General features: G+C 40.9%; 1 protein-coding gene across 16 annotated transcripts in view; it reads right to left on the bottom strand.

Annotated features, from left to right (window-relative positions):
• The window catches only part of LMO7 (LIM domain 7), a 219,791-nt gene that overhangs the window by 59,979 nt on the left and 143,642 nt on the right, over nucleotides 1-16,170 (bottom strand). For 14 of the 16 annotated variants that reach the window (XM_027557716.1, XM_027557704.1, XM_027557711.1 and 11 more), the window contains 3 exons: nucleotides 7,093-7,123; nucleotides 5,993-6,106; nucleotides 1,907-2,105 (listed from right to left, as the gene is read on the bottom strand). In XM_027557716.1, coding sequence (XP_027413517.1) covers nucleotides 1,907-2,105; nucleotides 5,993-6,106; nucleotides 7,093-7,123 — 344 coding nt within the window. Of the gene's footprint in view, nucleotides 1-1,906; nucleotides 2,106-5,992; nucleotides 6,107-7,092; nucleotides 7,124-14,452; nucleotides 14,482-14,553; nucleotides 14,677-16,170 lie in introns of those variants that run through there. The other 2 variants (XM_027557705.1, XM_027557710.1) reach the window with 2 other exon arrangements.

Here is a 16,170-nt window from a genome sequence, read left to right on the forward strand (position 1 = left end):
GCTATTCAGAAGCTTCCCACTAGCTATTTATTTCACACATGGGAGTGTATCTATGTTAATGCTACTCTCTCAATTTGTCCCATCCTCTCCTTCCCCCATCCCATTCACTTTTCAAAATTTTAAAAGCTATCACTATTCAAAAAGCTAAATAATTTGGAGTTATAATATTTGCTGATTCATTTTACTTTGGAAAAACAAATTCAGTGTACACTGCTTTTATGTAAATTTAAATTAAGTAAACAGTAGTAATAAAAGGTGAATTCTAGCTCATGATTGCATGCTAAAGCATTTAGAAACAAGTGTAATGTATTCTGAAGTGCCTTGAAAAATAAAATGGATAATTAATGCCTAGAGAACAGGAGCTTGGTGTGTAATAAAGGCAAGCATGGTAAATGTTATGATAGAACTAGGGCAGGTACGAGCATGCTAAGTCACTTCAGTCCTGTCCAATTCTTTGGGACCCTATGGACTGTAGCCTACTAGGTTGCTCTGTCCATGGGATTCTCCAGGCAAGAATACTGGAGTGCACTGTTATGCTCTCCTCCAAGGGATCTTCCCCAATCAGGGATTAAATCCATGTCTCTATGTTTCCTGCATCAGCAGGCACGTTCTTTACCACTGGTGCCACTGGGGAAGCCTGGCAGGTACATAGGTAGGCATATAAAATTCTTCCAACTTTGCTATGTTTGAAAATGTTTTATAATAAAAGCAGGAAAACATTTAAAATAAAAATATAATCAAAATAAACAAGACAAGTGAAATCTCTAACAATCCAGCACAAACTCACAACCAGAACTCTCAATATTTTCATGTTGCTGGTGAAACACAGAAATAGTTCAAGAAACTTCACTTACGGTTTCAATCTAGTCAAATCTGAATCACAAAAGGTTTACAGTCAGAAATTTCTGACGCCACCCAACAGCCATAGGAAAAAGACTTGTATTTAAATGATAGATTGTGCATTGGGATTTTGAAAGAAAACTCCTTCCCACAACAGAATGACTTTCATTAACATGTTCCTTTCCTACTCGTTCTGGATTGACTTTGACCATGACAGAAGCAAAAGATGCTTTCTAACACAATGCCAGTGTTGCTCCTTAATCAACCAAAGCTTAGCATAATATTCTATCAAGACAGATATCAATCACTTCTTTTCTTGGGTAGTGATAATTTTTAAACTAGTGTCCTGTTTTTTCTTAGAAGCTTTTTATCTTTTGCAAAAAAAGAAAAGGGAAGAAAGAAGGTTATTCAGGAACTAAAACACACTTTTACGAATCTTATTTACTTTCTTTTCTATGTCTAGATATATCAGTTATTAGGCCTCAGAGGCAGAGATTGTTAACCCTGAATATGGAGGAAAAAGAATTAGGATAGACTGTCACTGATAAAACAGGTCATAGTTAACTGTCTCTTCCCTTTTGTTTAGTCGCTCAGTTGTGTCTGACTCCTTTGGGACCCATGGACTGGAGCCCTCCAGGCTCCTCTGTCCACAGGATTTTCCAGGCAAGAATCCTGGAGTGGGTTGCCATTTCTTCTCCAGGGATCTTCCTGTTCCAGGGATTGAACCCAAGTCTCCTGAATTGGCAGGCAGATTCTTTACTGCTGCCCTAATCCCCTCCAAAAACAGATTTTGAAAAAATGAAACTTTCACCCCTCAAGTGGCAATATAGTCAGGAAAGAACAAGAGAGACAGAGAAAGAGAGAGAGAAAAGGAAGGAAGGAGAGACCAAGAAGACAGGAAAGACAAGATACCCTCAATTCTATTCCAGTCTCCACGATATATACTTCCTGGTGAAGTTTTTGTCTCAATAATTTTCCCTCCACTTTTCTACTCTCTCCCATTCCCAATTTTCTCTCAGTACACTACGAAATAAAAATAAATTGTCAAGTCCAAAATGCAACTCACCTTCACGTGCCCCCCTCAACGTGATATCAGAGGAGCAGCTTGTGAATGATCTTGATCCCAAAGAGTCCAAGCTCTCAAACGAGTCCTCCCTCTTACAGCTGCCTGGAGAAGCCAGAAGCTCCCCGCGCTCAGGGCCCCAGATGTCGCTGCAACCACTGTCCCTGCCACTCCTCTTCAGGCAGCTGGACTCTTCAAGTGCCTAGAGGACATTTGTTCAGGAATAGTAACTGAGCAAAAACTTCCAAAAATGTCATCAGTTATGGCGTCTTTGTTTGCATAACTCGAGTCATGCTATCTCTGATTAGATGAGGCAATGAGATTTCCCAGTGAAATGTCAGAAAAAAATTTGATAGAAATCAGAATATAAATCTGTAATGTTTTCCCATGACTTAATACTTTAGCACTCATGTGACAACATGGAGGTACCCAATATTATTTAGTAAGGTGATAGAATCTATTTAATAATGAGGAAATTTTCAAAGAACAGCTAATAAGTAGAGTAACATTCAAGAGCTAAAATCAATTCCTGTTTAGTTTTCTGGCAATAAACATAAAAGGAGGCAAAGAGAAAAGTCAACCTTAATTTTGATATCCAAAAGGAGAAAAGAATAAGACTGCATTCAGCCTACCTCCAGGAAATATTAGGGGTCATTTCTATTGAACAAATAGGAAAAAAAAAAAAAATAACAAAGATCCTCAACAAAAAGAAAAGTTTTAAAAGAGAGAGGGGTAAGAATAACAGGTATACACTTCACAAACTTGTCTATTTTCACAGATTATAAAACTAGATCTGAACCAAGGAAAGCTCACTGGTTACAAAACCAGATCTGAACCAAAGAAAGCAGACTTGTTTGCTGATATATAAAACATTTCCCCTGTATCTAGATGAAATATTTGTTTGGCTCCTATATCAGTTATATAGAAATAAAGTAAATGTTATTAACCATCAGTTTGTAAATCATATAGAACTCACTAAAATAAGCACTTTTAACTAACTTTCCTCTAAGAAAATTTATAAATTTATAAAGCCTTTAGCATAGTAAAGGCTTAATAAACATATATAATAATCAGTGAATAGTTAGCAACTCTATACTTTTTTAATACAGTAGAGGTAATCTTGTTACTACAGTAAAATCAGAAATGTTATTTTCAGATAATGATACTAATACAGAGACAAGAATTCCGAGGTTCTTTAACAATCAAATGTAATATGTGAACCTTTCATTAAATCATTATATAGACAAGAAGCTACAAAACAGAATTGGGAAACAATTGGGATGTTCTGAATATAGACTGGATATTAAATAATGGGGAATATTCATGAATGTTCTTTGGTCTGGGAGACACTGTAGATATACAGAAAAATATTCTTACTGTTAAGAACAGCATACTGAGTATTTAGGAGTAAGCAACCTGAAATCTACATGAAATAATGGATAGATACCTAAATAATGCCAATGTGGGACATGCTTAGTGATTAAATCTGATGGAAAATAGGTGGGTATTTGTTATACTACTCTTTCAATTTTGAATTATGAATATTTTCAACATGTGGGAAAAGTTGAAGAAAAAAGGTTTATAATGAATAATTAGCAGCTATCTCAGGCATACTTTTGGCTAAGACTGGATGTCAATTTGTGGTTGAATTGTGTGACAAGTGTTTAAGTGCCAATAAGGTCCAATAGATTTATTTGAGATTTTATATATTTTATCTGCCACACACTCTGAAATTAGACTTGACATCTCGTCATGCAAATGCAAGCGCCTACCTTGTACTCTATCCCCAAGCAGATGCAGAAGCTGGGACCAGTGTTGGTGCCACCAAAATACTTCTCAAAAAATATAAAATTTAAAATTCGAAGTAAATCTTTAGATTCATCAGGTTTCTTAAACACGTATTTGTTGAAGCCTTAGAGTGCAACACACAGGAAATGATTTTTGACCTAGTAAGTGTTAAAAGTTAATGATGACCTGCCACCATAGTTGTAAAAGAACCGGAGTTTGGCCCTGTTGCCTGGTTCCTACCCCTACCCCCCCCCACCCCCACCAAGGACTTTCCTCTGACAAGTCACCTAAAGTGAGTCACCTACAACTTATAGGATGACTCAAGGTCAACAGTTTTCTGCAAGAATTAAAAAAAAAAAAAAAACACTTAATTTTTTTTGGCTGCACTGGGTCTTCACTGCTGCATTCAGGCTTTCCCTCCTTGTGGCGAGTGGGAGCTATTCTCTAGTTGCCGTGCACAGGCTTCTCAATGTGGTGGCTTCTCCTGTTGCGGAGCACGGGCTCCAGGGCGCAGGGGCTCAGTTATTATGACACATGGGCTTACGTGCTCCGTGGCACGTACAATCTTCCCAGACCAGGGATCGAACTTGTGTCCCCTGCATTGGCAGTGGATTCTTAACCACTGACCACCACGGAAGTCTCTGCAAGTATTTTTTCTTTATTCATATTTTAGATTGGCCATTAAGCATAACTAGTTAAGGGAGAAAAGTTTGATGAACACAACGATTTTGATTTTAACAGAACAGATGCAAACCATATACTGACATATCTCTTATGGCTCTCCACCCGCCATAATAATGGAATGGAACCACAGCTTTAGCTCTACCTATGACAAATTCTTTGTGTATCTACTCTGGTTTTGACACTGGTGGCAGGAAACAAACTCAAGCACAGCATTCCCAGCACACTCTACGAAGGTTACTGAACCTGAGTCACACTGCCATAAAAAGAACCAAAGACTGTGAAGAGAACACGAATGCAAGGGCCAAAGTCCCATGTTATTTTTAACTGGATGTTTTCTTAGCTGAAAAAACTGTAAGGCAAACTCTGCTCACACTCGAAGCCCCACCACATTCATCCTTCTGAGCCCTGCCCTCCACCATTGCACTGACCTACTTGTTCATCTGTCTGCATCAAACAATTGTGCTCTAAGGATGGTTCATCTCTCTTGTGTGAGTGCTTTCTCAACACCTCATATAATGCCCAGGCATGATATTACCTCAACAATTATCTGAATTAACTGTTTTAAGGATTTTAAATAGGATATTATCAACTCCTTACGATTTAAAAATAAAAATTCAGAAGGAATACACTAACCTTCAAGACTATAATTTCATTTCTCTATAATATATATGGCTGGGCTCAGGCAAAACTAAAGATGAGAGTAGTTATAAGGCAAAAAGATCATTTTCATCCTGGCCTAGAACGTCTATTTTCCAATCATAGTAACTAGCATTTATTATATCCTTACAATGTGCCAGAGACTAATGCTAAATGCCTGGTGGGTACAGAATCATTTACTGATCATAAAGACCCATCAAGCAACTACTATTAATTAGATGGTGACAAATTATTTTGATGACATATTTTCTTCTGAATACTGCAGATTCTCCTACAGAAATACCCCCATGGCGATTAGTTCTCCCATTGGATCTTATGAATGAAGATCTGGCCAACTCTGGTTAGCCTTGGCACTTGACCCTCTTCAGACAGTCTTTAAACACTCAATATTTGCAACACTGATTCCAAAATATGAAGGACTAGAAATGTGTTTAAAATCAAAGATTCTAACTTGAAAATCTTATCAAGTTTCATGTAACAGCATTTACTACTCTTTAGAAAACAGACATTGCATGGTAGAATTGTGAAGATATTGGAATAAGGACATTAGAGATATAGTGACCCATGGCAAGACAATAAGATAAAGAAACTGAGTAACATTACACACATTTTAATAGCCTGAAGCAGTTACAGGTCAAGTTCATAATGAATAAAGAAACAGTTGGGTTATATAAAGTGTTGAAGAAAGAAAGTTAATGAGTATCTCACTGAGTTACCTAAAATTAAGAAATAAATACCTATACCTATATTATATATCCTAAAAACTGGTCTGAAATACTCACTCCTTGGTGGTGACTTACGAAGTCAGCAGGTAAGTAACAATCCTCCATCCCCATCAGAGCCACCATATTTTGTAGAAAAAGTAAAAGAAGGCAGAGGGCACATGAAAACAAGAGAGGAAGGAGAAGATAAGAACTATTAGTTAGAGTAAGTGTCTCATATAGATAAGAGTTTCCTTACCTTAGTCAGAGCTTGTCCTAAAAGATTCTCAAACGCTTTCAAATTAAGATAGGGACCATTATAGTAGGGGTTACTTTGTGCTTTTCTTCCCAGCCAGTACAAAGTTATCAAAACCTAAAAAAAAAAAAAAAAAAATGCCATGAAACAACAGATGAGTCAATTTAGTAATTAATAGCAAGCTCAAATGCAAGTGAGCACTAAATAAAAGACCATATCATTGAAAAGTAGATTTCCTTTTAAATTACATGAAGGAGAAGAGTCATCAAAAATGTTATTCTTCTCTGAGCACATTCTCACACCAAAAGCTTTAGACCCCCAACAGGTATTTGTACATTCTACCAGTACACATGAAGCAGGAAAAAATTCATAGGAAGAAAACCAATTAAACTTTTCAGACAATATTTTTCCAACAAACTTACAGACTAAACACTTAAAATCAATAATTCTCAGCTTCACATTTTTAAATAAAGCTGTCACATTTTTAGAAATTTTTCTAATATGCAGCATACTATAGACATGTCTACACTGGCTAATTCCTCAGAGTTCTTAAACACTTAGTGTTTTTCCTTAAAGTCTGATTTTGGTGGCTTCTGACTTGCTCTCCTAAAAATCCTATAGCCTGTTTATCTGCCTTTGCATGCATGCTAAGTCGCTTCAGTAATGTCCAACTCTTTGCAACCCTATGGACCATAGCCTGCCAGGCTCCTTTCTACGTAGGATTCTCTAGGCGAAAATACTGGAGTGGGTCTCCATGCCCTCCTCCAGTGGATCTTCCTGACTCAGGAATCAAACCCACATCTCTTGCATCTCCTGATTTCACAGCCAAGTTCTTTGCTACTAGCGCCACCTGGGAAGCCCTTATCTGCCTTTACCACATTACTAACATGTAAGGACTCACTTCCTAAATTTAACCCACCTTCTTATACTATGAGGTCAGAGAATACACGTTTCAACCATATTTAAGCATATTGAGAATTTGTTTCTAAAAAAATTCCATTAGAAAAAGGATAGAGAATATATCAGATATTTTTAGTTCTCACTACCTTATTACAGAACATGTAAGAAACCATTTATAATGTTCCATTAAATATGTATCTTACATTTTTCACTCTCCTATCAGTCTCTTCTTGCCTGTAAAGAAGAAAAAAGAAAATATTCATTAAGTAATATCTATGAACCTGAAATTGTTAATTATTAACCAGAAAAAAACTCGTTTGTATTATAAAGTTCTATGAATATTAATATCACCTGGAAGTTCAGAACCTTTACAAGGTGTATTATCCATCAGAGGATTTTTCCATATTCATTTATTTTACGAAATATAATGGTCAGTTTTCTATTAAAAGCAAGGTTGTCTTTTTTTATTTCATTTATTACAGCTTGATTTATAAAATGTGCTATTTGCATTTTTAAAATGTTCATTGTGAACAATGTTTAAATTCAACCAACAGGGGAAAGACATCAACATATGGTCACGGCAGAAAACAATCAGGAAAGGCAAAACATGTAAACGGGAAAAACAAAGTAATTTTGCACGGAGTTTTCTTTTCCATTGTGCATGGTGGTTTTTCACTGAAGTTCCCCAGAGAAAATTGCTCAGAGACCGAACCCCTGCAGATGCTAAAAAGTGCAACTTTTTAAATGCCATAAATCACTACCTGTGTTATAAGCATCATGAGTTTACCTGGTGGCTCAGAGGGTAAAGTGTCTGCCTGCAATGCGGGAGACCCAGGTTTGATCCCTGGGTCAGGAAGATCCCCTGGAGAAGGTGATGGCACCCCACTCCGGTACTCTTGCCTAGAAAATCCCATGGACGGAGAAGCCTGGTGGGCTACAGTCCATGCGGTCGCAAAGAATCAGAAACGACTGCATGACTTCACTTTCACTTTTCCTAAGCATCATGAGTGCCCCCCAACCCCTATAAAAAGGCATGATATTTATGGGAAAAGTTAAAGAAACAGATGTCACCACAGTGTGGAAGACAAATACACATGAGTTCATTAACAAACAGGTCACTCTAAACTACTGGTGCTTTCCAGAGACTTAAGCAGGATCATTGCTGGTTCAGGAGAGATGCAAGACCCTGAGCTAGATACCCTTCAATGTAGCTTTCCAGTCTAAGAGCCATAGTAGTATGCTGCTGCTGCTGCTGCTAAGTCGAGTCAGTCGTGTCGGACTCTGTGCGACCCCACAGATGGCAGCCCACGAGGCTTCCCCATCCCTGGGATTCTCCAGGCAAGAACACTGGAGTGGGTTGCCATTTCCTTCTCCAATGCATGAAAGTGAAAAGTGAAAGTGAAGTTGCTCAGTCATGTCCGACTCTAGTGACCCCATGGACTACAGCCTACCAGGCTCCTCCATCCATGGGATTTTCCAGGCAAAAGTACTGGAGTAGGGTGCCATTGCCTTCTCCTCATAGTAGTATACTTACAAGAAAAAAAAAAAATATATATATATATACACACACACACACTGGCTTTCTTGGTGTCTCAGAGATAAAGATTCTGCCTGCGATGCAGGTGACATGGAAATGTGGGTTCAATCCCTGGGTTGGGAAGATCTGCTGGAGGAGGAAATGGCAACCCACTCTAGTATTCTTGCCCAGAAAATCTCATGGAAAGAAGAACCTGGGGGGCTGCAGTCCATGGGGTTGTGAAGAGTTGGACATAACTGAAGGACTGAGCATATACACACACACAATGTGTGTGTAAGACATAGAAAACATACACACATAACATATATTAACATCTTTAAGAGCTAAATGGATCGATTACGGGATATTCGCACAATGAAACATTCTGTAGCTATGAGAACAAACAACCTGCAGCCATATGGTTCAACCTCACCAACACTGGGAATCAAATGAAGCCAGGCAGAGCACAGGCTGTATTATCCATTCACGTCATGTACAGAAACAGGCAAAACAAAGACAAGATCTTAAGACTCAGGATAGTGTTCACTCCGGTAGGGAGGATGGAAGTGACTGGGAAAAGTGATGCACTTCCGGGAGCCAATTATTTCTTATATTTTGGTCTGTTTGATCTAGTTCTCATATTTTGAATGTACTGCCTACTTATGTGCATTCCATCTCTAAAGTTTGTGAACTGTACACTCAAAATACACTTATAGAAATAGATACATATTTCAAAAAAGCAAATAAATTTCACAGCCCAAGTACTTAAACCAGGGCTTATCTCTTGAGTAAAAAGAAAATTACTGTGTTAAAAAAAAAAATCAACATTTCCAAAGAAGTAGGGGAAAAAAAATCAATAGAAACCAATAATAAAAAATAACAAAGGTATAAAATATATCAGATCAGATCAGTCGCTCAGTTGTGTCTGACTCTTTCTAACCCCATGAATCACAGCACGCCAGGCCTCCCTGTCCATCACCAACTCCCAGAGTTCACTCAGACTCACGTCCATCGAGTCGGTGATGCCATCCAGCCATCTCATCCTCTGTTGTCCCCTTCTCCTCCTGCCCCCAATCCCTCCCAGCATCAGAGTCTTTTCCAATGAGTCAACTCTTCGCATGAGGTGGCCAAAGTACTGCAGTTTCAGCTTTAGCATCATTCCTTCCAAAGAAATCCCAGGGCTGATCTCCTTCAGAATGGACTGGTTGGATCTCCTTGCAGTCCAAGGGACTCTCAAGAGTCTTCTCCAAAACCACAGTTCAAAAGCATCAATTCTTGGGCGCTCAGCTTTCTTCACAGTCCAATTCTCACGTCCATACATGACCACAGGAAAAACCACAGCCTTGACTAGACGAACCTTTGTTGGCAAAGTAATGTCTCTGCTTTTGAATATGCTATCTAGGTTGGTCATAACTTTCCTTCCAAGGAGTAAGTATCTTTTAATTTCATGGCTGCAGCCTCCTTTTATATTAATGGCCAACATACACACCTCACACATTAATCAAAGCACAGAGAATCATCAATACTCAACACAAAGCATATACTAGGCTGAAAACCAGTGCACTATTAACATTCAATGCAAAGCATCCCACTTTTCTCATAAGCACCCTGAGGGCAGAAGGAACAACAGAGCTCTCTTGAACCCCTGACCTCCTTTCCACACAGCCTTCTCTGAAGCTTTCTAATCCAACACACTCATTGGCTTTTTATTATAATAAAGCAAAAATTGTAAGCACAGGGTATGGCCTATTTGGGAATAAACACTCACAATAAACCGTGACCTTGGCACTATAACCTTTCCCTCATTTCACATTCCTTTCTGACCATGAGCATTTATAACATGCTCTTGAACACGGTGACACACAGGCCGGCCAAATTGCTGTTCTATCACTGAAATGTAATGCCAGGAATTCAAGTAGTCAATGATTTGCAGGAGTCAATAGAGGCCAGCTTCTGATACACATAAAAACACATCCCACTGCTTGGAAGTCGAAAACTAGGCAGCTCCTTTTGCCTGCTGTGGCCACAGGGCACAACCTCCAAGCCTTTCAAAGAGAACAAGCGTGAGAGCTGAGGGGAAGCTCATGGTATCAGCCTCTCCATGCACCATAAAAGATGCTGGCCAGCCCAACACAACCAAAAATTAGACAAATCTGATCTACAAGTAGACTAATGCCTTATAACAGATATTTCAACTGTTGGCACAGTATATACCATGGATAGACCTAGAGAGTCTGTCATACAGAATGAAGTAAGTCAGAAAGAGAAAAATGTCGTATATGAAGGCATATATGTGGAATCTAGAAGCATGGTACAGATGACCTATTTGCAGGGCAGGACTAGAGATGAAGACATAGAGAACAGACACGTAGACACAGGATCGGAAGGGAGAGTGAGACAGATTAGGAGATTATGATTGATATATATACACTACCACGGAGCTAGTGGGACCCCACTGTAAGGCACAGGGAGCTCAGCTCAGTGCTCGGTGATGACCTACGGGGTGAGAAGGATGAGGGGGCAGGAGGGAGGTTCAAGAGGGAGGGGATATATGTGTACAACCAGCTGATTCGTTTCATTGAAGTGAACACATTGTGTTACTTTCATAGCAGAAAGTAACAAAGCAATGTGAAGCAATTATATTCCAATTTTGAAAAGAAAGGAGGATGGTCTTTGGGTCAGATGTAGGTCCCAAGAGCTATGATCATCTTGGCGATTTAACTCTCGACGCTTCAGTTTCCTTCTGGAGAATCTGGAAATAATGGCCAGTATTTCAGGAAATCATCAGAAAAGTACCCGGGTACTTAGCAGAGTCCCTAGCCATATGCTAAGTGCTCACTGAACATCAGTTATCACCAGACTGTAAGCTGTCTGAGGGCAGGGATCATCTTACTTACCAAGTTACCCACAAAGGCTTCCTAATGAAGCCATGCTGGACTGCAACATTTAAGTTGCAACCAGCCTGCCTGACATTCCCCATCTCTCATCCCTGCTTTATTTTTGTATTATAACCATCAACTGCATGCATTCATTTATTATCTCTTTATCACCCAAAAGGAATTTTTGTGATTTTATTTATCACCATACCCCAAGTGTCTTAAGACAGGGTCTACCACCTGACAAGGCCATTAAAATATTTTTATTAAAAATGTCTAGCATGGTGCATGGCACACAGATGCTCAGGAGCACTAATCTGAACATATCTTTTTAGCTTACAGAAATGTAAGTTAGCAAGAGAAAGCCTGAAACGGTAAAAGCTCAGGAAAATTCCTATGTGATGTTAACAGTTAAATTGCATTAGCTTACTTACAACACCCAATTTTGACTCCAATTGCCCTGATGTTCAAATCTGTGCTTCTTTGTAAAGCTACTTTGTTTAAAACTTCAATAAAAGGAGTTATTTATAATCATAGATCAATAACCTTAAAAAGGCACAGATTCAGAAACAAAGAGGAGCTGCAAAGTGCAGAGATTAAGCGCTAATCTCTGTGATGTAAAAGCTTCCCAGCAAAGTCCTGAAAGACAAAGGCCAAAGAACCTAAACCTTCCCTGACATCCAAATTTACCATAAAAAGGGACAGAGATGAAACATTAATAGTTTGAAAAATTACTATGTTGAATACTTCTCTGTGTATTCCCAGGGATGGGGGGAGCCTGGTGGGCTGCCGTCTACGGGGTCGCACAGAGTCGGACATGACTGAAGTGACTTAGCAGCAGCAACAGCAACATAGATATCATCTTCCACTCTGTTAACGGAACAGCTCTTGTCATCGCCTCACTACCCAGCAAACAACCAGAAGACATGTGTTAATCACAGACCTCTGAACTTTCTGCCAGAGGTCAGGAAGAAAAGAGCCACAAAAGCTCAAGAATGCCCATCTATGAACAAGATCCATCAGTAACCACCTTATCCTAACAGTTTCAAGGTAAACATAGAACTGGGAAGCTCTAGGTCTGATCTTTTCTTTATTCAAGGCTATTTTAAAATACTAGTACAAATCATCAATCAAGAAGTACTGTATCTGGGGCTTCCCTGGTGGCTCAGTGGTAAAGAGTCCGCTTGCCAATGCAGGGGACACGGGTTCGATCCCATATCTGGGAAGATCCCATATGCATGGACCAACTAAGCCTGTGTGCCACACCTATTGAGCCCTCATGGGGCAGCTACTGAAGCCTGTATGCCCTAGAACCCATGCGCTGCAACAAGAGAAACCACTGCAATGAGAAGCCTGCTCACTGCAACGAGAGCTTGGTCCCCATGCGCCACAACTGGAGAAAAGCCCGTGCATAGCAACAAAGACCCAGCACAGCCAAAAATTAATACATTTTTAAAAAAAGGAAGAAGTACCACATCTAAGGAAAAGACCAGGGAAATAAAATTCATTTGGATGCTCTGGCTTCCATCAGGAGACCCCATGCCAGGCAGCTCACCTAGGAGGGCAGGCTCTGGGACCAGACCTCCTGGGTGTGATTTCTGGCTCCACTTGTAGCAGCTGTGAGAATGCAGTCAAGGTATTTAACACCGCGTCTCCATAGCCTCACCTGGAAACCACACACCCGTCTCACTGGGCTGAAGAGAGACATTTGGAAAGTATTTAACCCGAGCAGATCAAGGAAAGGAAACAATTCAAGCCTACCCTCCAGTCATCCATCTCAACCACACAGCGTGATGGGGGAAGTTACCGGGGGACGGGCACGTTCCCCACACGTTTTCCCCTAGAAGAGACATTTCTGTGAAGCACAATTCAAGACACTCTTTCATGATCTGCTTTCCTTTCCCTGTTTCTCTGAAAGCTTTGAACAAGAAAGTATTTCAAGTATAAGGTCAAATAAAGAGCAAGGCAAACTAGCGTGGTATTACTGCTGTTGGCCAAACATCCACGCTGGCCCCAAGCCAGCCCTCCTCACCCGCCCTCTATCTACCAGGGACTGCCCAGGCCAACACCCTTCCATTTTCCAAAAGGTCAAAAATCTGAGGGGGAAAAAATGTGTGTATGTGGCCAAAATCTATCTCCCTCATATTTGATACCAAAGTTTGGGGACAGAGTGTTAAAAGGTGAGATTCTCCTTTTATTATAATTTGGTACAGCCAGCTATACTCTAGGGCTGCATTAAAAATATTTCCAATACGTTCTGTTTCCCCAACAAGCCCACAAGCATGCACCCACCTCAGCCTCTCCAGAGGACAGCATCTCTCCTGTGGGACTGCAGAGAGCTAGGACCATACCTGACTCATGGCTATACCCTGGGGGGGGTCAACCACAGGCGTGGCTGAGAGCCGCCCAGCATTCAAATGTTCATATATAAGTCACCTAAGCTTCCTTGGTGACTCAGTGGTAAAGAATCCACCTGCAATACAGGAGACACTGGTTCAATCCCTGGATCAGGAAGATCCCGTGGAGAAGGAAATGGTAACCCACTCCAGTATTCTTGCCTGGGAAATCCCATGGACAGAGGAGTGGGCTACAGCCCATGGAGTTGCAAAGAGTCAGACACAACTGAGCAATTAAACAACAACAAAAAGTCACCTAAAGCCACTCACAGAGCCAGTCCAGCAGATCAAGGACAAAGAGTTGGAAGAAGCTGTCACCCCCAATGAGATAAAGCTTCACAGAGCTTACAACCAAATCCCACTCTCTTTTTATGTTCGTCCTCCATATTTTGATACATCTTTTCTTCAAGGTACTAACTTCTCACTGGTAGCACTGCCAGGCTCACTCTTCTCATGTTCTGCCCCAATCTCAATCTCAAAACCCTCTAAGCACTGAATTCTCTGTGCCCCAAAACCATCCCTCCTCTCAAATCCCAGCCCTCTCCCTGCCCACCTCAACCTCAAACACAGCTGTCTTACTGAACCATCACACACGGAAGCGTGTGATTGAAACCTCGTGCTGTAATTTCTGATAGAAGATCTTTGCTTCTGGAACGATGCGAGAAGACTTCCCTACATCCTGACAGGAGAGATGAGCAGTGTGGTACCACCTCCCACTACCTCCAGCTTCTCTGACTACAAGGATTCAACAGGAGACACATGCATAATTTCTTACCCGACCCGGTCTGCTCCCGGCCACACACACTCTCCGCTCTTTCTCTCCCTAATCCTACAGTCCCCATGATCCCCTTTTCTAGGCCCCAGATAAGCCTCTACCTTTGTTCCTCAGAACAACTGCAACTCACTGGGGTGATTATGCCCCCAGGCATCCACTTCCTGAGGCCACTTCCCAGAGTAGGGTGTGGACCCAACCCTTAGAGTCAGCGCTAGCCCTGCCCTGCCCTGCCCAAGGCGGCACCAGCTGACCCGGTATGCCGCTGGGGAAACGGGGCTGACATGAGAGAAGCTGGGCTCACACGATACTTGGTCCTCCTCCAAGCCACCGAGTTATCCGTGCCCTCCAGCTGTTGCTTATGAAGTCTGGCCACCTGTTCACAACGTTTTTAAAAATGGCAAGAAATGAGGCCCTGAATCATGATTTCTTAAGTGGTCACCAGTAGAGAAAGTGTGTGGGTTGTATCTGCTTTCAATCTGTCAGATATGTGTGCGGTGAGGGAGCAGGCATGTGTGTGGCTGGGGGAGATGGCTGAGACCATTCAAAGCAGATGCTCTTCTCATAATCGCGGTGGCATCGTTTTCTATAACGAGAGAGGCTGCCTCCAAATGGAGGGGAAAGGAGGAATTCTTCGGGTTGTTCAGGATACTGAGTGAAATTTGAAGAAGCATAGTGAGAAAATGGGCTTCCCGGGTGGCTTAGATGGTAAAGAATCTGCCTGCAATGAGGGAGACCTGGGTTCGATCCCTGGGTCGGGAAGATCCCCTGGAGAAGGAAATAACAACCCAGTCCATTATTCCTACCTGGAGAATTCCATGGACAGAGAAGCCTGGTGGGCTACAGCCCATGGGGTCGCAAAGACACAGCTGTATTGAGGGAAGAGCCTGTTTTTATTCCAAATGAAGGCTTTTAGGAATGTACCAGGTAATGGCTCCTTTTCCTATTAACAGACATTTTTATTCATGGGAGCTCATCCACTGCATCCCATAAAATCTTTCTCTCGTGACTGGCAAATACAAGGAGGAAGAGATGTGCGGACAAAAGTTAAAGATGAATTCTCAGAATACTGTATTCTTTCCTTCTCTCAGAAGGTAAGCTGCATTTTTAAAAGTGAAGTTGAAACTCTTTCTTTCCTCCCACCTTCATCCCTAAAACTGAAACTGTATTCCATTTGACAATCTTCCAGTAATGTGACGCACACGTGACTCAGAGCTTTTCATCTGCCATGGCTACAGAATGAGCTCTACCTGACTGTGACAACTGTAAAAATGGCACTTGAGAAAATAACACCAAATCTGGAGATAATTAGTGAGCACAAATAGATAAACTTGATGATTTCTGTACTTACCTATGTGAGAAAAAACTCTTGGAAATCCAACAGTTTTTGCCCTAGCAACTGTAACGCTGATTCCAAACATGACAAATGAGTAAGTACCAGCTCGTTAAAAATAATTTGTTATTAAATTTCATACCCCTCCCACACGCTACTAAGAATAGCTAAGTTTCACTTAAAGAGAAAGGGGGAAAAAGAAAAAAACATGCATTCGAGGACACTGGCACACAGTCCCCCTTAGAAAATGAAACCGAACAGCACTGCTGCGGGAGCTGAAAGCGGGGTTTTGTTTCTCTCTCAACCACAGCCTGTTTGCAAATCTTCATTTCTACTTTTGTGGAATATGTTTGCTATTATATAAAACTGATTTCACAATTGAGACTCA

This window comes from Bos indicus x Bos taurus, chromosome 12, assembly GCF_003369695.1.
Source record: "Bos indicus x Bos taurus breed Angus x Brahman F1 hybrid chromosome 12, Bos_hybrid_MaternalHap_v2.0, whole genome shotgun sequence".
Lineage (NCBI taxonomy): Eukaryota > Metazoa > Chordata > Mammalia > Artiodactyla > Bovidae > Bos > Bos indicus x Bos taurus.